Source organism: Parasteatoda tepidariorum, chromosome 3 (genome assembly GCF_982258835.1).
Source record: "Parasteatoda tepidariorum strain Cologne lab strain chromosome 3, Ptep-v5.0, whole genome shotgun sequence".
Taxonomy (NCBI): Eukaryota; Metazoa; Arthropoda; class Arachnida; order Araneae; family Theridiidae; genus Parasteatoda; species Parasteatoda tepidariorum.
The window spans coordinates 101,952,573-101,977,617 of NC_141757.1; the positions used below are offsets into that span (position 1 = coordinate 101,952,573).

Genomic DNA, 25,045 nt, shown 5'->3' on the forward strand with positions numbered 1-25,045 from the left:
CAGAGACTAGATGGAGTCCAAAATTATGCGAAATATACAAAAAAGGCAACATTTTTCATGTTACCTATTTATGATCAATAGTACGACTGGAAATACTCATAAGTCTTAGCCAGACTTTCAGAAATAGTTTTATTTCTCAGACATGTAAGGTGTATTTTAAACTTATTCTGCCGCTGCAACAGAAAAGCATACTTTCCGAGCACCTCCCGTGGTATTATTGAAACATCTTTGGAAATACAGCTAAAATAAGATAATTTAGAATGATATTTGGATATTGTCTTTGTATATTACTTTGCTTTGTAACCCCATCTAGCGGCACTATAAAACGACGAAATAACTCTATATGGGTTTTTTTAGTATACATATTTTTCCCTTTCATTTTGGTCACATTCTTTTCATCATCGTGCATATGTGATGGCTTTGTTTAAAGTTTACTTACTTCAATTGTATAAAACAACAACTTCGGTACCTTAAATAGCTTTTAAATAAAACTTTTTTAATTTTATTCACATTCTCATTTTCGTACTCATTATGTTTAATAACTGTTTTCTGATTAATAATACTTATTTCATTAGATATAATATTGTTTTATGACGTAAGGTAAAAAAACGGATATGTACACACAATTATCACATTAAACATGTTTCCTTTCGGACCGGATATGTAGAAGTTATTGAAACAATTTGCTACCCGTGATAGTTATTTAAAATCATTTAAATCATTCTCCTCAGAAAATGTGGTGGTTCTTAATTTTCCTCGCAGCATTTGCCAAAGGTATGAAGATTTATTATTTGAATAAATATATTCTGCGCATTACATAAAACAAATGAATTTTTTTTAATTAATCAGGATTTAAGAAGTTATTGATTTTAATATTTTTAAAATATACATAACTGTCTTTCTGAGGCAACTCACTTTCGTGAAATAGATATCATGAATGTTAATAAAATTTTTATCCAGTAAAATAATTTTTTACTTTCTTTATTTCTGTGAATAGTGACAAAAATGACTAATAATGTTTACCTAATAATTCTATTTTAACATAAGATACAATCATCACGAATTTAAAGGGTTCATATAAAATATTCTAATAAATTAGTGCAGATATAATTATAGTTTAGAAATCGAATATAAAGCCATATTTTCCTTATTTTAATTATTTTTTGATGTTACGTCTAAAATAAAAGGAATGACCCCAATAATTGAACGAAATGAGCGACTATATATATATATATATATATGTATATATATATATATATATATATATATATATATATATATATATATATATATATATATATATATATATATATATATATATATATATATATATATATATATATATATATATATATATATATATATATATATATATATATATATATATATATATATATATATATATATATATATATATATATATATATATATATATTATATTAATTCACAACAGTAATTTTTAATAATTGTTTATTGTATTCGTTCTTTTTAATTTATCAATTATTAAAAATATGTTCGTAGAAAAATAATAAAAGCTAAGCAATTTTTTTAACGAGAAATGCGTTGTCCCCACATTAAGATATATTTGCCACAAATTCGCTAATGCCACAAGTCGACGAACAATTATTGCATTAGTAAGCAAGACGTTTTTACGCATATAATAGATAAACCAAGATTGTTCCGATTTTTGTAAAGTATAACACGCATTGCGTCCTTCAGTGAGTTGAAGTACAGCTGATTTGGTCTTTCAGCGAGTTGAATTTGTAAACATATCTATGAATTTCTTGTAAGCGTAAGTGGTTAAATTACATGATTTCAAATAGTAAATTCTAAATTTAGGTTGAATGACTGAAATAAGAGAATGATTTGCAGGTCTGATATAATAATTCATGAAAATATTTTGTAAAGGACACACACTGCAAAACATTTTAGTTTATCCCAACTCCAAAAACGATTGCAACTACTTTACACCTATGTGCTGTAGTCAAATGTCGTACATAAATCTTAGATCTAGTGCTTTTAGATCTAGTTCTTGGAACTTGTGTTTTTCAAACACATTAAAATTTATAATTACAGTAACCTAGAATTAGTACATTTGTTTTTGGTTAAGCTGGTTGAACACAGCATTTTTTGCAAGTAGAGAAGATCTTTCTGCCTCCCCCAAAAGTATGGCACTTAAAATGGCGACTTGCAATTTTGGCCAAACCAGTCGGGATTCTGCGGTCCCTTTTTATGTCCAACAGGTTACCAGGCGATGTCCTATGATACCAGTGATGTGTAAGTGGTATACACCACGATAGATGATCTTTTAATGGAACAGAGTTACCTCTAAGTAAAGAGTTACCACTAAGTTTGTCACTTGCAGAGGACCAACCACTTAGATATTGTTGTGAGTTGCGGCTGTCAAATAATATCCATAATTCTCTAAAATCACTTTCGTGGAACAAGATAGCATCAAACCCTACATTGATCGCAATTAGTTCCCTTCTAAAGACAGAACAATAATCAGAGCTGTGTCGTTTAAGTATGGTCTCAAGGAGAGGGGTTCTAATGTAAATGGCACTGCCAGTACGATCAGTATGGACCATACTACGACTACCATCAGTATAGACCTAAACAGTATCTTTAGGAATGCCGCAAATGATTTCCATTGATTTGAATATGGCGAATGATTCATATTCCCAATCAATACATGATGCCTACAATACAGAAAAAATTGATAAAATGTAAATTTTTTAAGAATGTCGAAGACATCATGAATTGAATAGCATTCCAAAAAAGTACCTTAACTATTTTTATAGAGACTTTCACAGTGGTTCACAAACCGAAATTGAAGCAAATATTGTCGGTTACTTCGCAAAATATACGCAATTGCGAAAAATATTATAATTGTAACGAACACTATCCTTTAAAATACCAATAAAAATACTTAATTTCCTTAAAATTTATGAAAATTTACAGGAGACTATGACTTTTACGAGCACTATCTTTTAAGATTGATTTTCTACTTGCTATAAATGTATTAATAAGTTAGAACATCAGAAAAAAGCTAAGGTGAACACAAAAGAATAAAGTTTTAAAAGTGGTTTGAAGTTCAATAGTAATGCGAGAAAATAGAATACATTTTAGGTGGCAGATATCAATAAGAAGGTGACAGATTCAAAGTAAGGCATTTTATACATCTGATATTTTTTGGATATCCCATTTTCCTTGAAACATTTATCTCTTATAATATTTACTTAATAATAGTATTTCTAAATTTTAATTATTATTTACAGGGATACTGATTCCTGGGGAGGAAAGTGAAATCAGCCACTGTGACAAGCCTCTTTATAGAGTATGTGATGTCCCACTAAATGAGCATTTTCCCAGAACGCCTGATGAAGTTGACTTGCTTTGCAGGTAAAAGTACTATCTTCGGTAGACCCGTGCGCAATTGCCACAGTACGTTAATTACCGCATTGACAAACGGAATAAATGGATCAAAACCAGTTTGATTATTAATGTAAACTTTAAATTTTCAGAAAAAGTCGCAAACCAAATGTCATTTTCTCCCACCAATCGAACTGGTTTTCATGTTTTTTTATGCTTTTTCCACTTTACTGATGATAAAATCGATAATAATTCGATATATATATTTGATTATCTACATATATAAAAATGAATGTCTGTGCGTGTGTGTATCATTCATACACTCCTAAACCATCCAACCGAAATCGATGAAATTTTGCATAATAGATAATTTAAAACACGAGAAAAAGGCACCTTCGACGTTAGAACATTCTACGATGAACCGTTCAAGCGGGATGAGCAAAAAACGAAACGGGATGTTCTAATAGACTAAGGGTTAGTCATTGTCTTAAATTTAACTATAACGATTCAACTTATCCCATATTCTAAAGATAACACCAGTCATATTTGCTAGCTTATTTGAAAGAAAAAAGAGTTTATTGCATGTATTCAAAGTAAATATTTAATTTTTTTATATTAGCTATGCCACGTAACTTTAACAATGAATTTCATTCAGTGGTATCACTCGTGGACTGCGTCACAAAATTCATACTTTTAAATCTAATATCACGTCTTCTTTTATTTATATTAATTATTTTTAAACTTTTTTCTAAAACAAATAATTACTTAAAATAAACGGTAATTGAATAGAAAAAATATTTATATATTTAAAGTCAAAATTAATGGGAAAGTGACTCTTATTTTGTTTAAGAGAAAATTGAAAAATTGACATATTATTATTGATGCTAATGATAATTAATAAATTTAGGTAATATATACTTTTTGAAGTAAAAGAAATAAACTACGCACTTGAGAGCAAACGCGATGAAGTAAAGGTGTTTATTCATCTAGAAGAGCCATAAGCTTATGCTTATTTTATTGTTTGAAAAAGTAAAATAAGTTGATATATTTTTATTTTAATGCATACCGGTTTCAACACTAACAAAACTAACTTTCTTTTCTCACGTTTTTGCCTTTTCCCGCCGTAACTTTTCAGACTCCATATAAAATAATTATTAGAGAGGGTTTAGAATGTTCCACAACTGTGCCTCCAATTTTTTTTTTCTGTGCAAATTACCGAAATACGACTTTTTATTTCTTGTTTTTAATTATAGTTTGAAAAAATTACAAACCAAAATTTTTTCTAACGAAGCTGGTATACCAGAGTAGAAAAAAATATACTCCTTGTAATTGTTTTTGTATTTAATGGTCCTTGCCAATACTAGCATGCCTGTTTGGTGAAATGCAAGCGAGTTTAAGGCAGTTTCGATGGCAACACCAAGAATACGACTTCAGCCAACACACACGTCACTGCCCGTTTATAAGATGGACTCCGTCATACATTCGGTCAATCACCGTAATTTTGACCTGAACCAGAGAATGATCAATCTCCAATTCAGTACCCCCCAGAGATATGATTTGTTAGGAGAATATGGAGGATTTTGTGAAATGACAGATATTTTTTCAATAACCATCGTTGAGAAGCTGACCCAAATTTAAGTTGCTACCTTAGTTCTACTCCGTAACCTTGTAATTTTGAACCCAATGCAGAAGACAAGGGAACTCCTGGATCAAGTATAGGAAGAAATTTACGTTCGTGGAGGAGTTTTTGAGGGAACTAACACGCATTTGCATTACATGGAGAGGAAAAGCATGAAAACTTCCCATGGTTAGCTTGACATGATCCGTCTACCACTGAGGATACTTTATTTCAACACTGTGATCGGTGCGAGCAGGGTGGGGAATTCGTATCAACCTGCCGTCGCTGGTTCGAACCCAGTTCCTCTGAGCCACCATGGTTCCCCCAGAGTTATTGATGTGTCATGGGAACTTCGAGGTCCTTAGAACTCGAAAAGATTTAACATGCACCATTCACGCTTTAATTCATAGGGATTCTTCGGCCGACTGGATTCGAACTCTCGCTCTCACGAACACGAGTCCAGCTCTCTACCAACCAGGTCAACCAGTCTTTCACCCGACAGATTTAACGTGCAGCATATATAACATCACGACGTCTTGGACATGGGCCCAACGTCCTACCAACTAGGCTATCCCGGCCATATTCCTTGTACAGCAAACATCTATCTCTACGGTGTCTAATTTCAGAATTGTTCAACTAGTAACTATTTATCAGAATTCGTACGAATTCTTACAATTAGTGATAGAGACAAAGATTTATGCAAGCAAAAGGTGGGAGTGTTTAAAAGCTGAGTTTTACTTTTGAGTCTTCCTTAATCAGTTTCTCAATTAGCTAAAGAAAAATCTTTCGGGGCTCAACTATGAGGCATTCAAAAACCTGCCGCATAATTAATATGTTTCGGCTCATTAAATTGTTGTTGTGTATTGACTCCCATTGCTAAGAGGGGAAAGTGGGAACGAAATATCAAATTTATGAATCACACTTCATTGCTAATTCATAAAACAAGAGTAAGCCAGGTTTGCATCAGTCTAGCAAATTTTTTAAGACATGGTAGAAAAAGTTAAAGGAATCACACAATTTTAAGTAGTTCCGAATTAGCTAAAAAAGACCAATTTAAAAGTAATATACAATGATTAGGGTGACACTACTCTGAAGCTAAAAACCTGAAATTAAAAGAAATCAATTCATTAAAATGCCTTATGACGCATTTGCTTATCATTTTAATTTTATTATTTTATTTTAAAGACTGTAAGAGCCAACCTTAAAGAAGATAAAGCTACAGAGAGAAACGATATCTTTTCCCGAGGTTATCTAATATGGCGATCTATTACCCATGACGGTAATTGGCGAAAAATTAAAGACATTGTCGTAATTCCTGATTCTTAAACACACTGAGCAATATATGTGCCTTGAATGAATAATAATGTTTCCCATTTAATGTTTTCCATATTTAAGTTTCCCATTTTTAAACCACAAATTAAGCATAAAAATTTAGCATGTTGATTACTTTCTTAACTTTTGATTAAACATTTTTGCTTTTCATTCGGTAAACTTTTGCAAAAGATTGTATCAGCTTTTCATCTATATGTAATAAAAGTTTTAAAAAGTATGTAAAGTTGAAAAAAGTATGGTTTTTTATTTGATCAAAAACTGCTTTTTTCTACCTGACTCATTTTTGTATTTTTCATTCAGAAATTTGATCTCTTACCACAATTGTGCTTCCGAATTTATTGAAAGTTGTGACCTTGATGAAGAGGAATTGCCTTCCAAGCCAGTATTTAAAAATGGTGTATTGTTAAACCTTTGTGATAAAGATTCTCCAATTTACGGAAGTAAAACCTATTTTTGATTATTAGATTACTTGTTTGCTAGTTTGATTATTTGTTACATATATATATATATATATATATATATATATATATATATATATATATATATATATATATATATATACGTTGTGTTATTACACCATTTATATATGTTGTTGTTTCTAATGTCATTTGCCACACGGCAAGCCTACTTGGTGAAACCGAGCAGATTTAAGTCAGAGTGTGCGCTTTTTATTTTTCAGTGGCGCCATCTATGGCCAAGAATTCGACTTCTGCCACACCATACGTCGCATCCGTTTATAGGGTGAACCCATTCATACATCCATTCATTCATCCGCAGATCGTAATTTTGACCTGAATCAGAGAACTATCGATCTCCAATCCAGTACCTCCAGAGGTTTTGATTTTTTATGGGAACATGAAAGACTTTTGCGACTCGAAAGATTTAACGTGCATCAGTTACTTTACTACACGAGGAGTTTTCGGCCGGCGGGGTTCAAACTCACGAACTCTCGGATATGGGCCCAGAGCCCTACCGACCCTCATTTATATTTAAAGGACCAAAGCCATACTGTAAAAAAAACATACTTAATCTCTGAGAATTTGGATGTGTGTTTGGGTACTTTCGGCTAGATAGTGTATGCTATCAATGCAATCGTTATGCCAAACTGCAGCTATAAATAAAAAGTTTCAGTAAAAATTCACTAAATCCAATAAAATTCTAAAGTAAAAAATGAGAAACATGACTTTAATTCAGAGATGCTATTAATCAATAAATATTTTACTGTATTAAATTTTTGGTGTTATTGTTACTTATCTCCAAAGGTCTGACGATGTCAGACCAGATCCATAAATCCGCTGACGAGTAAAAAGTCGGAAACAAGGAGAAGAGAAGATGAAATTTTTGTCATCATTAAAAATGGCGAAGCGGGATACCTTATGGAACTCTCGTAAAAATAAAGCTCTAAATTTTGTAAATGTTTTTACTACTTTCTTATTTCTTAGAATAATAGAAAAATACAGTTAGTAACACCGGACTAGGAAAGTCAATGAGTGAAAAATAAGCATATTATGAAAAAGAAAATTCAAGGAGATATAAATAGAAAATTTTAATGTAATTCGGGGTCCAGCGTGGGCCCTATTTTGTGGTATATAAATGAAAATAAAATATAAGGCAATAAAACATTTTCTGTTTTCAAGCTGCCACGTTTATTCCGGATAAAATAAGTCAAGCAAATGACGTGCGTTAATAAAGTTTTATTATACCCTTATTTATTTCTTAGAGTATTTAAATTGTCAAAAGCACAGTTTTGCGTTTTTATTTATAGGGATAATTTTTATGTCTAGTTCTTGGATTAAGGTAAACGTTTATTTCAAGAAATTCAAATCTATATCTTTTACCCCAAACTTTGAAAATATTCCAGATGAATTATCTTTTTCTGGAGCAATTAACTGAATGAAATAAACCGACTTGATTGTGTTCCATTAACGGACATGAAGCGACCCAATAAAAACAAAATACATTTTTAAAAAAAAAGACGTATACAAATGTGTATTTACAAGGAATAACTAACAATGTTTCTAAACAGAGTAGAGAAAAAAATCGAATGAGAGTTAAAGCTACAACTTTTAATAGCACACATATTCGGCATGCTTTTATAAGACAAAAATGTACGATCTATTAATTCCTGGAAGACAGTACCATCAATAGCATTCTAACTTGCAATGATATCACCTCTGCCCTAAACTGAAACTGTTGTTTTCTTGGGAATTTAAATTACGGAAAATAAACCTGATATCTCTTCACATGCACTCCATTATCGAAAAACCACAACTTAGTACGCTTTTACAATGTCAAATGAAAATGCCTTCCTGTCGAAAAATCCAAGGTGAGCAGCAAATTCTATTAACATGTTATAATAATTAAATTTCTAGCATTTCCTGACGATCAAAAAGCCATCATGCAGCCTGGTGAAAGTCCCAGGATAGCCGAAGCAATCCCACACAATTAATGAGCCTCCACTTTACTGTCTAATTTAGAAGATCTTCTCTTCTTTTCTCACTCCGTGTCAATTAGAAACAAGGCTGTTTATATGTTGTATAGGAAGGCAACAAATTTTTTTCTCACGTTAAAATCTCTAAGGATATAACTGATATTTCCAGGATTGATGATTTTTGACCCTATCTAGTCTTCTTAGCCTGTATACAGCCGTTATCATGGAAAACTGTTTCATTTTTCTTACATTACAAATTATTTGAAAGAAAATGATAAATTCATACAATTTTAGTTTTAATATAAAATAATGGCACTCCATGATATATTTGTTATCAGTTATATCACAAAATCAAGTGGAACACACCTAAAAACTAACACTTGCTTTCTTTCCAGATTTAGTTAACAACGCAGACTGCATAGCCAATACGGTGGACGATTTGCAAAAGGTGGGTTTCTGTAGAAGACATCTTGATGTTTTGGAGTTAGAACAGCCAGATATCCACGATCAAATTGATGCTATCATAAGCAGAGGCGAAGAAGAACCATATACGCAGTTATCCCGTTGCTTGTAAGTTTATTTATAAATTTAAGATCTAAATTATTGAAAACAAAAATAAAACAACTTCATTAAAAAGTCTTCAAGCAAACTTTAACATTTGAGGAAAAAGTAATTTTTAATATGACCTAGTTTAGCAATTTTTTCGTCTATCTGCCTTTCTACACACTTGTTCTAGGAACCTGAAACTAAGAAATCCTTCCCCTCATGTATGCTGGAAAATACTCCATTTATGAAAAGAAAACAAAACATAGAAATAGCGTAAAAAGAAATACAATCGAAATCCAATGTGTCAGAATATATGTCAGTTTTGTTAATGTTCAATTATCCGCTCTTTATAGAAAGGGCTAAAAACTATCTTAATTATCCTCCCAAAATAAAACAACGCCAACCACCCATGAAATTAAAAGAGTGACACAGAGTAAAAAACTGAGCAAAAATTAATTTAAGTTATCCTTTCGATAAGCGTTAATGGTAATTGTGATAATGAAATTTTGTCAGACTGTTCCTTACTGTTCTGTAATTAGCATTTCTACTCTGGAAACTTCAACTGAATTCCCCAACCATTTGGACAGGAAGAAACTGTAACACACATAAAAATATAAACTAATACATTGTACTATTAATAGATAGGTAAATAAAAATAAGCATATGCAAGAAAAGAAATTTTACGTTCTGAATTATATTTTTTGAAATATTTCTAATACTATTCTTAAGACATCTTCATTTTACAATTACAGTGCCATCTATGAACTGAAATGGTAGTGACATTGGGTTAATTTTCTGAAAGTGAAATCGGGTTTCCTTTCTGGAAAATACAAATCTTGCAACAAAAAATTGAGATTTCTACTTAGGATTTTCAAGTTTCCTCAACCCCCTCTCTTAGGTTCTGAGATTGGGGGTCGAGTTAGGTATCATTGGATTCATCTTTGAAAATATTTCACTCGTCTAATTTAATATTTTCGATCCAATGAGTATTTTGACGACAATTTTTAAGTAGACATATCCACACAGTTTCGGCCATTTGTTCGACTCTTATTTGCTTAAAGTTGATCAACCCCCTAGGTCACAACTTCATGAAATTAAACACGCTCAAAGCTCAGTCCAAAACCGTTTTACATTTTAGAAACTCTTATTTATTCCCGAAATCTGTGTAGATATCCATGCATTTAAAATAAAAGAAATCCCCACCTATGTCTGTTATCACATTTTTCATTGACAGTTTGAAATAAAATATGTTTCATTCCACTGATATTTGAGTTTTATTACAGGGATACTTTTTATGGAGTCGGATGCTTTGGAACAGAATTAAATCAGAATAAATGTGATGAAAGCGCTTTTCAACTGGTTCTCTGGTTTTTTGAAAAGAGTGAGATCTCGAAAAGATATTGCAGAGAAGAGCACGAACCTATTATCAGAGAATTCGTGGAACTATTGAAGTTTGAGTTGAAAAAATGAATTCATTGTTCTTGCAGAGATAAAGATCGAAATTCAAACGCTTTGAATAAATTAACCGTAATAAAAAATTACTTTATTTAGCTTTTTGTTTAGTTTTCATTAAAAAGTGAGTATTTTATTTATAAGAATGTACCAACCACCTTTTATGCTGACATATACATATCCACGCACTCACACACTTGTTCTGAATATTCCTAGACCTGCATTTCGAATTTGTGATTCCTTATATTTTGATACTGGTTAGATTTATTCTCCGTTTTAAATATTAATTGTAGAGTTTTATGGCTTTTTATCTCATTTTCGTACAGGGATTAAAGAAATATATAATAAGATAGGTTTTTAGAAAAAACCTTGTATCGTACATAAAATATTGGTCCATTATAGATACTCTCTCTCTCTCTGTATATATATATCTTTCATAATTCTGTTCTGTATTCGTATTTGGAGATTTCCTACGTAGTTTTTGTAAATTTTGAATGAAATCATTGAATGGTAAGGGGTTATCCGCGAATTATATTTTCTATTTATTTAGAGTAATTAAAAATGACATTGTCATTAAATAGAACCATCCTCTAATACAATATGCTTAATTTCATTTTTTTCTTTAAACCATCACATTTTGTTGTTTGAAACATCACTGTAGGTTACTATTTGTTATTAAATTTTGTTGTATGATTCAAAATGAAATTTATGAAAAACCCTTAATGGAAATTATGGAAAATAATGTACCAAGTGATTTATAACGAATAGACGATATCACATTGCGAATTTATTTTGATTCATTAGTTTATTCTTTGAAGAAAAAAAGAACTATACTCATAAAATTAATATGAAAAATGGATCAAATGTTTTTTTTTTCCATTTTCAGACATGGCTATGTTCATTTTCAAATAGAAGCGTTTCAAGGTGTACTATCTATTTTTGAAAATACGAAAGGTCGAACTGTCTTATTTTTCTTAAACACGTATTTTGTGCCGTATCAGGATTTAAAAATTCCTCAACGACTTCATATTCATAACTCTTGTTGCTTAGATACAACTCAAAGTTCAAAAATTTTGAATGTACTTTGTTCAGTAGTAATTAAATTTTTTTCTTGTTTTGTTTCAAAGCTTCAGTTGAATATCATAACTGTTGGTTCAATATTCTTCATGGATTCAAATGTAAGAATAAAGTTGCATCTTTGTTAGTTAAATTTGACTCTAGTCTTTCCTTAGATCATTTCAATAATAAGTACTACATTTATAAAAGTTATATTAATTAAAAGTTGCAATAGTTATCATCGAAGTAGTTAGCTTTGAATACATTATTTTATTTTTGTTTACAGAGCTTGTTTTAAAAAAATTCTCACTAGTAGCTCAGCATTCGAAACATTGTGCAAGAACTCAAAAAAATAAAAAAGGGAACTTTAAGCAAGTACTAACTTGATTGTTGAAACTAAAACTTTATAAATTGTAATAGTGACCACTTTATTATTTGTAATTCGGAAGGTTTTATTCTAAAAAACTTATTCAAAATGTTTTCAATTTTTGCTTAAGAGCAGGATAATTATTTTCGTTTTATTTCAAATTTAATCTTTTCTTCAAAAGAGATTTTTTTATTATTTAAAGTTTTTTACTTAAATGCTAAATTAATGATAGGTGTAATTTTAAAGAATATGCATATTGAAAGTTTGAAAATGAAAATAAATATTTAAGAAAAAATAATCGTTTCCTTAACAATAATTTTGATTTTGAGCTATTCTTGTTAAAAAAAATTAGTTCCTTGTAGAAACGCTTTGAATTAGCTGGAAGTAAAACTTATGAAAACAGTTTCTGTATCTTAAAATATAAAATTATTTTTCAAGAAGGAAATAAAAAGAAGAATAACATAACCTTGAAAAATTATTTACTTCGTTTTTTTTAATTAAAAGCATTTTCTGAGTTTATTTTTCCTCTAAAAAATGCTTTCTCTAATTGCAAAAGTATTTTTTTTAATTATACAGAGATCCATCTTGCAAAATGTTGCTTAACATTTTATATAATTTTAATATTTAACAAATATTTTAACACTTATTTTTTCAACTATACATTTCCACAAAGCAAGTTGTCTATTTTAAAATAAAACTGGTCTCATGCTCATTGGTCGGAATTATAGATAACAACGGAAAATTAAATGAAATATTTCAAAAATGGATTAAATTAATAATTTTGGAAAATTTATGACCTATGAATAACTTTGCGTCTAGAAGATTTTTTTTTCATAATAAAAGGCTTTTTAAATGCATGATATAGATATAAAAAATTCAGAAAATTAAAATTTATGAATTTATAAAAATATGAATTAAACAGTAAAGTATAAGAAATTTAAAAACATTTATTCAATTATTCTTGAGAACAAATTTATGACACGAAAATTACTTTGAAACTGGATTTCGTTTCATAACAAAATATTACGAAGTACACTGTATAAATATCCCTTAATATGAAAATTAAAATTTATGTAATTTTTTATGAAATAAATAAAAAGACTAATTGCTTGGAATTATTTAAAAAAATTATTGCACGTCAGAGTTTAATTTCCTCTAAGTCACATATTTATTAAAGCAATATATTTTTAAAGCTTTTATAATTTTTCTCTAAGGAGGATATTACACTCAAATATTCTACTTATTGAAAGTTACAAAACGATTTTTGCAGAAAAAAAAGTTATTAATGGTTGACTATCATAAGTAAACTATTTTGCTAGACAAAGCATGACAAGGTTTTTTTAAACTATATTATGATAAATTGTTCTCAAAAACCCTTGTTTTAAATACTGCTATAGAAGACAAGATAACTTATGAAGAAATTACTCTGATTCTTAGTGTTATGAGCTGGCAATTAAAATCTATCTTCTTTCTTGATACAAAAGCAGCATGTACAATATACCAAACAATGGACCACTCTGAATAACTTCTGATGTAGTGATCGGCTTTTCACTTTCTGTGATGCAAAGTAATGATTGGAGGAGGTGACCTTAAATCGGCTAGTTAATGAATGCAGACGATATTTTAAGTTACGAAATGAGACACAAAAATATACTTTCTCAGAATAAATATACGTTTTTTCGATGGATTTGGAACTCTGCCTCCTAAAATATAAGGGGTAGCCGCAATCGGAGAAATATGGTCCCATGCAGCGTTCCAATAGTAGTCAAAAAAATTTTGAATTTTTAAGTCCACAATATTTTACATCATTTTAAAATATGTAATCTTACATGGTAAAAAGCATCCTGATTTATGTTCAAGCACTCAATCTTAATGGTTAAGAAAGGAGGAATTCCAATTTGCTAATTAATTAGTGCAGACGATATTTTCAGCTATAAAATCAGACACAAAAACTTACTTTCTCTGTATCAGTCCAACGGAGTTTGGCCAGGAGAGATATCCAAAATTTATACCCCCATAATGTCATTCATTTTTGCGTATTTCGTATTATCTTGAGAACTTTTTTAAGTGAATTGGAAACTTTTGGCACACAATTATGAAGTTCGTCTGTTCAAAGATAATTGTAAAATCCAAAATTTATACCCCCATAATGTCATTCATTTTTGCGTCTTTCGTATTATCTTGAGAACTTTTTTAAGTGAATTGGAAACTTTTGGCACACAATTATGAAGTTCGTCTGTTCAAAGATAATTGTAAAATCCAAAATTTATACCCCCATAATGTCATTCATTTTTGCGTATTTCGTATTATCTTGAGAACTTTTTTAAGTGAATTGGAAACTTTTGGCACACAATTATGAAGTTCGTCTGTTCAAAGATAATTGTAAAATCCAAAATTTATACCCCCATAATGTCATTCATTTTTGCGTATTTCGTATTATCTTGAGAACTTTTTTAAGTGAATTGGAAACTTTTGGCACACAATTATGAAGTTCGTCTGTTCAAAGATAATTGTAAAATCCAAAATTTATACCCCCATAATGTCATTCATTTTTGCGTATTTCGTATTATCTTGAGAACTTTTTTAAGTGAATTGGAAACTTTTGGCACACAATTATGAAGTTCGTCTGTTCAAAGATAATTGTAAAATCCAAAATTTATACCCCCATAATGTCATTCATTTTTGCGTATTTCGTATTATCTTGAGAACTTTTTTAAGTGAATTGGAAACTTTTGGCACACAATTATGAAGTTCGTCTGTTCAAAGATAATTGTAAAATCCAAAATTTATACCTCCATAATGTCATTCATTTTTGCGTATTTCGTATTATCTTGAGAACTTTTTTAAGTGAATTGGAAACTTTTGGCACACAATTATGAAGTTCGTCTGTTCAAAGATAATTGTAAAATCCAAAATTTATACCCCCATAATGTCATTCATTTTTGCGTCTTTCGTATTATCTTGAGAACTTTTTTAAGTGAATTGGAAACTTTTGGCACACAATTATGAAGTTCGTCTGTTCAAAGATAATTGTAAAATCCAAAATTTATACCTCCATAATGTCATTCATTTTTGCGTATTTCGTATTATCTTGAGAACTTTTTTAAGTGAATTGGAAACTTTTGGCACACAATTATGAAGTTCGTCTGTTCAAAGATAATTGTAAAATCCAAAATTTATACCCCCATAATGTCATTCATTTTTGCGTCTTTCGTATTATCTTGAGAACTTTTTTAAGTGAATTGGAAACTTTTGGCACACAATTATGAAGTTCGTCTGTTCAAAGATAATTGTAAAATCCAAAATTTATACCCCCATAATGTCATTCATTTTTGCGTATTTCGTATTATCTTGAGAACTTTTTTAAGTGAATTGGAAACTTTTGGCACACAATTATGAAGTTCGTCTGTTCAAAGATAATTGTAAAATCCAAAATTTATACCCCCATAATGTCATTCATTTTTGCGTATTTCGTATTATCTTGAGAACTTTTTTAAGTGAATTGGAAACTTTTGGCACACAATTATGAAGTTCGTCTGTTCAAAGATAATTGTAAAATCCAAAATTTATACCCCCATAATGTCATTCATTTTTGCGTATTTCGTATTATCTTGAGAACTTTTTTAAGTGAATTGGAAACTTTTGGCACACAATTATGAAGTTCGTCTGTTCAAAGATAATTGTAAAATCCAAAATTTATACCCCCATAATGTCATTCATTTTTGCGTATTTCGTATTATCTTGAGAACTTTTTTAAGTGAATTGGAAACTTTTGGCACACAATTATGAAGTTCGTCTGTTCAAAGATAATTGTAAAATCCAAAATTTATACCTCCATAATGTCATTCATTTTTGCGTATTTCGTATTATCTTGAGAACTTTTTTAAGTGAATTGGAAACTTTTGGCACACAATTATGAAGTTCGTCTGTTCAAAGATAATTGTAAAATCCAAAATTTATACCCCCATAATGTCATTCATTTTTGCGTCTTTCGTATTATCTTGAGAACTTTTTTAAGTGAATTGGAAACTTTTGGCACACAATTATGAAGTTCGTCTGTTCAAAGATAATTGTAAAATCCAAAATTTATACCCCCATAATGTCATTCATTTTTGCGTATTTCGTATTATCTTGAGAACTTTTTTAAGTGAATTGGAAACTTTTGGCACACAATTATGAAGTTCGTCTGTTCAAAGATAATTGTAAAATCCAAAATTTATACCCCCATAATGTCATTCATTTTTGCGTATTTCGTATTATCTTGAGAACTTTTTTTAAGTGAATTGGAAACTTTTGGCACACAATTATGAAGTTCGTCTGTTCAAAGATAATTGTAAAATCCAAAATTTATACCCCCATAATGTCATTCATTTTTGCGTATTTCGTATTATCTTGAGAACTTTTTTAAGTGAATTGGAAACTTTTGGCACACAATTATGAAGTTCGTCTGTTCAAAGATAATTGTAAAATCCAAAATTTATACCCCCATAATGTCATTCATTTTTGCGTATTTCGTATTATCTTGAGAACTTTTTTAAGTGAATTGGAAACTTTTGGCACACAATTATGAAGTTCGTCTGTTCAAAGATAATTGTAAAATCCAAAATTTATACCCCCATAATGTCATTCATTTTTGCGTATTTCGTATTATCTTGAGAACTTTTTTTAAGTGAATTGGAAACTTTTGGCACACAATTATGAAGTTCGTCTGTTCAAAGATAATTGTAAAATCCAAAATTTATACCCCCATAATGTCATTCATTTTTGCGTATTTCGTATTATCTTGAGAACTTTTTTAAGTGAATTGGAAACTTTTGGCACACAATTATGAAGTTCGTCTGTTCAAAGATAATTGTAAAATCCAAAATTTATACCCCCATAATGTCATTCATTTTTGCGTATTTCGTATTATCTTGAGAACTTTTTTTAAGTGAATTGGAAACTTTTGGCACACAATTATGAAGTTCGTCTGTTCAAAGATAATTGTAAAATCCAAAATTTATACCCCCATAATGTCATTCATTTTTGCGTATTTCGTATTATCTTGAGAACTTTTTTAAGTGAATTGGAAACTTTTGGCACACAATTATGAAGTTCGTCTGTTCAAAGATAATTGTAAAATCCAAAATTTATACCCCCATAATGTCATTCATTTTTGCGTATTTCGTATTATCTTGAGAACTTTTTTTAAGTGAATTGGAAACTTTTGGCACACAATTATGAAGTTCGTCTGTTCAAAGATAATTGTAAAATCCAAAATTTATACCCCCATAATGTCATTCATTTTTGCGTATTTCGTATTATCTTGAGAACTTTTTTAAGTGAATTGGAAACTTTTGGCACACAATTATGAAGTTCGTCTGTTCAAAGATAATTGTAAAATCCAAAATTTATACCCCCATAATGTCATTCATTTTTGCGTATTTCGTATTATCTTGAGAACTTTTTTAAGTGAATTGGAAACTTTTGGCACACAATTATGAAGTTCGTCTGTTCAAAGATAATTGTAAAATCCAAAATTTATACCCCCATAATGTCATTCATTTTTGCGTATTTCGTATTATCTTGAGAACTTTTTTTAAGTGAATTGGAAACTTTTGGCACACAATTATGAAGTTCGTCTGTTCAAAGATAATTGTAAAATCCAAAATTTATACCCCCATAATGTCATTCATTTTTGCGTATTTCGTATTATCTTGAGAACTTTTTTAAGTGAATTGGAAACTTTTGGCACACAATTATGAAGTTCGTCTGTTCAAAGATAATTGTAAAATCCAAAATTTATACCCCCATAATGTCATTCATTTTTGCGTATTTCGTATTATCTTGAGAACTTTTTTTAAGTGAATTGGAAACTTTTGGCACACAATTATGAAGTTCGTCTGTTCAAAGATAATTGTAAAATCCAAAATTTATACCCCCATAATGTCATTCATTTTTGCGTATTTCGTATTATCTTGAGAACTTTTTTAAGTGAATTGGAAACTTTTGGCACACAATTATGAAGTTCGTCTGTTCAAAGATAATTGTAAAATCCAAAATTTATACCCCCATAATGTCATTCATTTTTGCGTATTTCGTATTATCTTGAGAACTTTTTTAAGTGAATTGGAAACTTTTGGCACACAATTATGAAGTTCGTCTGTTCAAAGATAATTGTAAAATCCAAAATTTATACCCCCATAATGTCATTCATTTTTGCGTATTTCGTATTATCTTGAGAACTTTTTTTAAGTGAATTGGAAACTTTTGGCACACAATTATGAAGTTCGTCTGTTCAAAGATAATTGTAAAATCCAAAATTTATACCCCCATAATGTCATTCATTTTTGCGTATTTCGTATTATCTTGAGAACTTTTTTAAGTGAATTGGAAACTTTTGGCACACAATTATGAAGTTCGTCTGTTCAAAGATAATTGTAAAATCCAAAATTTATACCCCCATAATGTCATTCATTTTTGCGTATTTCGTATTATCTTGAGAACTTTTTTAAGTGAATTGGAAACTTTTGGCACACAATTATGAAGTTCGTCTGTTCAAAGATAATTGTAAAATCCAAAATTTATACCTCCATAATGTCATTCATTTTTGCGTATTTCGTATTATCTTGAGAACTTTTTTAAGTGAATTGGAAACTTTTGGCACACAATTATGAAGTTCGTCTGTTCAAAGATAATTGTAAAATCCAAAATTTATACCCCCATAATGTCATTCATTTTTGCGTCTTTCGTATTATCTTGAGAACTTTTTTAAGTGAATTGGAAACTTTTGGCACACAATTATGAAGTTCGTCTGTTCAAAGATAATTGTAAAATCCAAAATTTATACCTCCATAATGTCATTCATTTTTGCGTATTTCGTATTATCTTGAGAACTTTTTTAAGTGAATTGGAAACTTTTGGCACACAATTATGAAGTTCGTCTGTTCAAAGATAATTGTAAAATCCAAAATTTATACCCCCATAATGTCATTCATTTTTGCGTCTTTCGTATTATCTTGAGAACTTTTTTAAGTGAATTGGAAACTTTTGGCACACAATTATGAAGTTCGTCTGTTCAAAGATAATTGTAAAATCCAAAATTTATACCCCCATAATGTCATTCATTTTTGCGTATTTCGTATTATCTTGAGAACTTTTTTAAGTGAATTGGAAACTTTTGGCACACAATTATGAAGTTCGTCTGTTCAAAGATAATTGTAAAATCCAAAATTTATACCCCCATAATGTCATTCATTTTTGCGTATTTCGTATTATCTTGAGAACTTTTTTAAGTGAATTGGAAACTTTTGGCACACAATTATGAAGTTCGTCTGTTCAAAGATAATTGTAAAATCCAAAATTTATACCCCCATAATGTCATTCATTTTTGCGTATTTCGTATTATCTTGAGAACTTTTTTAAGTGAATTGGAAACTTTTGGCACACAATTATGAAGTTCGTCTGTTCAAAGATAATTGTAAAATCCAAAATTTATACCCCCATAATGTCATTCATTTTTGCGTATTTCGTATTATCTTGAGAACTTTTTTAAGTGAATTGGAAACTTTTGGCACACAATTATGAAGTTCGTCTGTTCAAAGATAATTGTAAAATCCAAAATTTATACCTCCATAATGTCATTCATTTTTGCGTATTTCGTATTATCTTGAGAACTTTTTTAAGTGAATTGGAAACTTTTGGCACACAATTATGAAGTTCGTCTGTTCAAAGATAATTGTAAAATCCAAAATTTATACCCCCATAATGTCATTCATTTTTGCGTCTTTCGTATTATCTTGAGAACTTTTTTAAGTGAATTGGAAACTTTTGGCACACAATTATGAAGTTCGTCTGTTCAAAGATAATTGTAAAATCCAAAATTTATACCCCCATAATGTCATTCATTTTTGCGTATTTCGTATTATCTTGAGAACTTTTTTAAGTGAATTGGAAACTTTTGGCACACAATTATGAAGTTCGTCTGTTCAAAGATAATTGTAAAATCCAAAATTTATACCCCCATAATGTCATTCATTTTTGCGTATTTCGTATTATCTTGAGAACTTTTTTAAGTGAATTGGAAACTTTTGGCACACAATTATGAAGTTCGTCTGTTCAAAGATAATTGTAAAATCCAAAATTTATACCCCCATAATGTCATTCATTTTTGCGTCTTTCGTATTATCTTGAGAACTTTTTTAAGTGAATTGGAAACTTTTGGCACACAATTATGAAGTTCGTCTGTTCAAAGATAATTGTAAAATCCAAAATTTATACCTCCATAATGTCATTCATTTTTGCGTATTTCGTATTATCTTGAGAACTTTTTTAAGTGAATTGGAAACTTTTGGCACACAATTATGAAGTTCGTCTGTTCAAAGATAATTGTAAAATCCAAAATTTATACCCCCATAATGTCATTCATTTTTGCGTCTTTCGTATTATCTTGAGAACTTTTTTAAGTGAATTGGAAACTTTTGGCACACAATTATGAAGTTCGTCTGTTCAAAGATAATTGTAAAATCCAAAATTTATACCCCCATAATGTCATTCATTTTTGCGTCTTTCGTATTATCTTGAGAACTTTTTTAAGTGAATTGGAAACTTTTGGCACACAATTATGAAGTTCGTCTGTTCAAAGATAATTGTAAAATCCAAAATTTATACCCCCATAATGTCATTCATTTTTGCGTCTTTCGTATTATCTTGAGAACTTTTTTAAGTGAATTGGAAACTTTTGGCACACAATTATGAAGTTCGTCTGTTCAAAGATAATTGTAAAATCCAAAATTTATACCCCCATAATGTCATTCATTTTTGCGTCTTTCGTATTATCTTGAGAACTTTTTTAAGTGAATTGGAAACTTTTGGCACACAATTATGAAGTTCGTCTGTTCAAAGATAATTGTAAAATCCAAAATTTATACCCCCATAATGTCATTCATTTTTGCGTCTTTCGTATTATCTTGAGAACTTTTTTAAGTGAATTGGAAACTTTTGGCACACAATTATGAAGTTCGTCTGTTCAAAGATAATTGTAAAATCCAAAATTTATACCCCCATAATGTCATTCATTTTTGCGTATTTCGTATTATCTTGAGAACTTTTTTAAGTGAATTGGAAACTTTTGGCACACAATTATGAAGTTCGTCTGTTCAAAGATAATTGTAAAATCCAAAATTTATACCCCCATAATGTCATTCATTTTTGCGTATTTCGTATTATCTTGAGAACTTTTTTTAAGTGAATTGGAAACTTTTGGCACACAATTATGAAGTTCGTCTGTTCAAAGATAATTGTAAAATCCAAAATTTATACCCCCATAATGTCATTCATTTTTGCGTATTTCGTATTATCTTGAGAACTTTTTTTAAGTGAATTGGAAACTTTTGGCACACAATTATGAAGTTCGTCTGTTCAAAGATAATTGTAAAATCCTAAATTTATACCCCCATAATGTCATTCATTTTTGCGTCTGTCGTATTATCTTGAGAACTTTTTTAAGTGAATTGGAAACTTTTGGCACACAATTATGAAGTTCGTCTGTTCAAAGATAATTGTAAAATCCAAAATTTATACCCCCATAATGTCATTCATTTTTGCGTCTTTCGTATTATCTTGAGAACTTTTTTAAGTGAATTGGAAACTTTTGGCACACAATTATGAAGTTCGTCTGTTCAAAGATAATTGTAAAATCCAAAATTTATACCCCCATAATGTCATTCATTTTTGCGTCTTTCGTATTATCTTGAGAACTTTTTTAAGTGAATTGGAAACTTTTGGCACACAATTATGAAGTTCGTCTGTTCAAAGATAATTGTAAAATCCTAAATTTATACCCCCATAATGTCATTCATTTTTGCGTCTTTCGTATTATCTTGAGAACTTTTTTAAGTGAATTGGAAACTTTTGGCACACAATTATGAAGTTCGTCTGTTCAAAGATAATTGTAAAATCCAAAATTTATACCCCCATAATGTCATTCATTTTTGCGTCTTTCGTATTATCTTGAGAACTTTTTTAAGTGAATTGGAAACTTTTGGCACACAATTATGAAGTTCGTCTGTTCAAAGATAATTGTAAAATCCAAAATTTATACCCCCATAATGTCATTCATTTTTGCGTCTTTCGTATTATCTTGAGAACTTTTTTAAGTGAATTGGAAACTTTTGGCACACAATTATGAAGTTCGTCTGTTCAAAGATAATTGTAAAATCCAAAATTTATACCCCCATAATGTCATTCATTTTTGCGTCTTTCGTATTATCTTGAGAACTTTTTTAAGTGAATTGGAAACTTTTGGCACACAATTATGAAGTTCGTCTGTTCAAAGATAATTGTAAAATCCAAAATTTATACCTCCATAATGTCATTCATTTTTGCGTATTTCGTATTATCTTGAGAACTTTTTTAAGTGAATTGGAAACTTTTGGCACACAATTATGAAGTTCGTCTGTTCAAAGATAATTGTAAAATCCAAAATTTATACCTCCATAATGTCATTCATTTTTGCGTCTTTCGTATTATCTTGAGAACTTTTTTAAGTGAATTGGAAACTTTTGGCACACAATTATGAAGTTCGTCTGTTCAAAGATAATTGTAAAATCCAAAATTTATACCCCCATAATGTCATTCATTTTTGCGTCTTTCGTATTATCTTGAGAACTTTTTTAAGTGAATTGGAAACTTTTGGCACACAATTATGAAGTTCGTCTGTTCAAAGATAATTGTAAAATCCAAAATTTATACCCCCATAATGTCATTCATTTTTGCGTCTTTCGTATTATCTTGAGAACTTTTTTAAGTGAATTGGAAACTTTTGGCACACAATTATGAAGTTCGTCTGTTCAAAGATAATTGTAAAATCCAAAATTTATACCCCCATAATGTCATTCATTTTTGCGTCTTTCGTATTATCTTGAGAACTTTTTTAAGTGAATTGGAAACTTTTGGCACACAATTATGAAGTTCGTCTGTTCAAAGATAATTGTAAAATCCAAAATTTATACCCCCATAATGTCATTCATTTTTGCGTCTTTCGTATTATCTTGAGAACTTTTTTAAGTGAATTGGAAACTTTTGGCACACAATTATGAAGTTCGTCTGTTCAAAGATAATTGTAAAAATCTTTTGTATATATTTATTATTTTTATTATTCGTATAATTTTATTGAATAGCAGTCGAAACAAATGTTGCGTTGTAAGGTGTACAAATTTTTTGCATCATTCTAAGATATGTAATCTTACATGGTAAAATACAAAATATGAGTGATAGCGGTTCCTGAGAAATCAAAGTTTAAAAAACTCATATATTTAAAATTCGATTTCTCGGGAACTGTTTAACTGATTTCGCTCATATTTAGTATTTTACCAGGTAATTGCAGACTTTAAAGTAGTTTGAAAACTTGTATACCTTACAATTCTAAGTTTTTTGGCAATTATAAAGTAAAAATAAATAAAAAAAAAAGCTATAAATATTTTTAAAAATTTTCTTTTGCATAGAATTATCTTTGTATAAACAAATTTCATTAATTAAACGCAAAAATTTTTCAATTCACTTCCGAAATTTTTTAGATATTGCGAAATACGCCAAAAGTAAAAATAACATTATGAGGTTCAAACTTTGGTACCCGCACTGTATGTAGAGAGTCAATATCAGTTTAAAAATCTGACACCAAACAAAAAAAGTCATTTTTAGGCCTGCAGTATTGAGAGCTGCACAAAATTTATCTATTCATTGTATACTTTGTTACTTTACCTAAACTATTTTTTAGTTTTTTTCAACAATACGAAGTGTATATTGGATGCATTCAAGGAGGTCATAAGGTAATGGGGAATATACTTTAATAAAGAACTGCCTAATATTCTGCAGACAACACAAGTTTCGATTAAAGCATAGAAATTCAGATTAAGAAGACAATCGGGCCAATGCTGGCTAGTCAACAATCGTTTATGCCGAGTTAACTTTTGTACAGCGAATCAAAAAAAAAAGGCTAACCCTGAATAACTTTTGATCAATCGGATCTTATCATTCAAAATATAGGATAATATAGGGTAATATAGGTAGATAGGGTAATATGTAAATATAGGGTGAACCGGAAGCGCTCGACTTCGTGTACAGGTCGTCGGGCTACCGAAGCGAGGGTGCCATCCTCTCTGCAGAGGATTAAAATTGTGATGGCATGTCTTCGGATCATCTTCAGGGATGTTTCCCAGACAGTCGCCAAAAGCCCATTGTGCAGCTCTAGTGCTACGTAAATGAACAACAGCAAAAGATATGATAATCGAAAAATTTTGAATTGTTAGTTATAAAATTTTGTTTCGTTATTTGAAAATATGTAATAATGCATGGCAAAATACAAAATTAAAGCGACATCATTTGAGTAGTTCCTGAGATTCGAAATTTTAGGAAGTCGTATATTTAAAATTCGATTTCTCTGTAACCGTTTTCGGTCAAATTTTGTATTTTGCCAGGTAAAACTACGTAATTTAAAATGATGTAAAAATTTAATGCCTTACAATTCAAAAGTTTTTCGACAATTATTAAATAAAATGATAAATATTTACCAAAAGTTATTTTTCGCTTGGAATTATCTTTGGATAAACGAATTTAATAATTGTGTGCATTAATTTTTAAATTCGCATAAAAAGATCTCCAGATAATATAAGGTAATAACTTGAATACGCAAAAAGTAAAATTAACATTAAAAGGGATCCAAACTTTGGATCGCTCTCATGACCAAATTATGAGGACCAGGTTTCCAAGACCACTTATATTTTGGGTGCCAGAAGTATGGAACCGTTAAGAAAAATGCATGTTATTTTTCAGAGAAAATACTTTTTGTGTCTTACTTCGTGTTTTAAAATATCATCTGTAATAATTAGTCAGC

The 25,045-nt window shown here is 29.8% G+C and overlaps 1 protein-coding gene across 1 annotated transcript; it reads left to right on the plus strand.

Annotated features, from left to right (window-relative positions):
• Positions 1-639: 639 nt before the first annotated feature.
• LOC107454620 (uncharacterized) lies at positions 640-10,851 on the plus strand. Its single transcript, XM_016071866.4, has 5 exons — positions 640-774; positions 3,279-3,402; positions 6,623-6,762; positions 9,149-9,323; positions 10,583-10,851. Exons 1-5 carry the CDS (start codon positions 735-737, stop codon positions 10,767-10,769), a joined length of 666 nt encoding a protein of 221 aa, XP_015927352.1. The 5' UTR covers positions 640-734; the 3' UTR covers positions 10,770-10,851.
• Positions 10,852-25,045: the final 14,194 nt, after the last annotated feature.

What these genes read in the sequence shown, in the direction of transcription:
- LOC107454620 (XM_016071866.4), top strand. Translation starts at nt 735, where the DNA reads ATGTGGTGGTTCTTAATTTTCCTCGCAGCATTTGCCAAAG. An exon ending in GAAGTTGACTTGCTTTGCAG is followed by an intron (nt 3,403 to 6,622) that starts GTAAAAGTACTA and finishes TTTTTCATTCAG; the next exon opens with AAATTTGATCTCTTACCACA. An exon ending in AGATTCTCCAATTTACGGAA is followed by an intron (nt 6,763 to 9,148) that starts GTAAAACCTATT and finishes CTTTCTTTCCAG; the next exon opens with ATTTAGTTAACAACGCAGAC.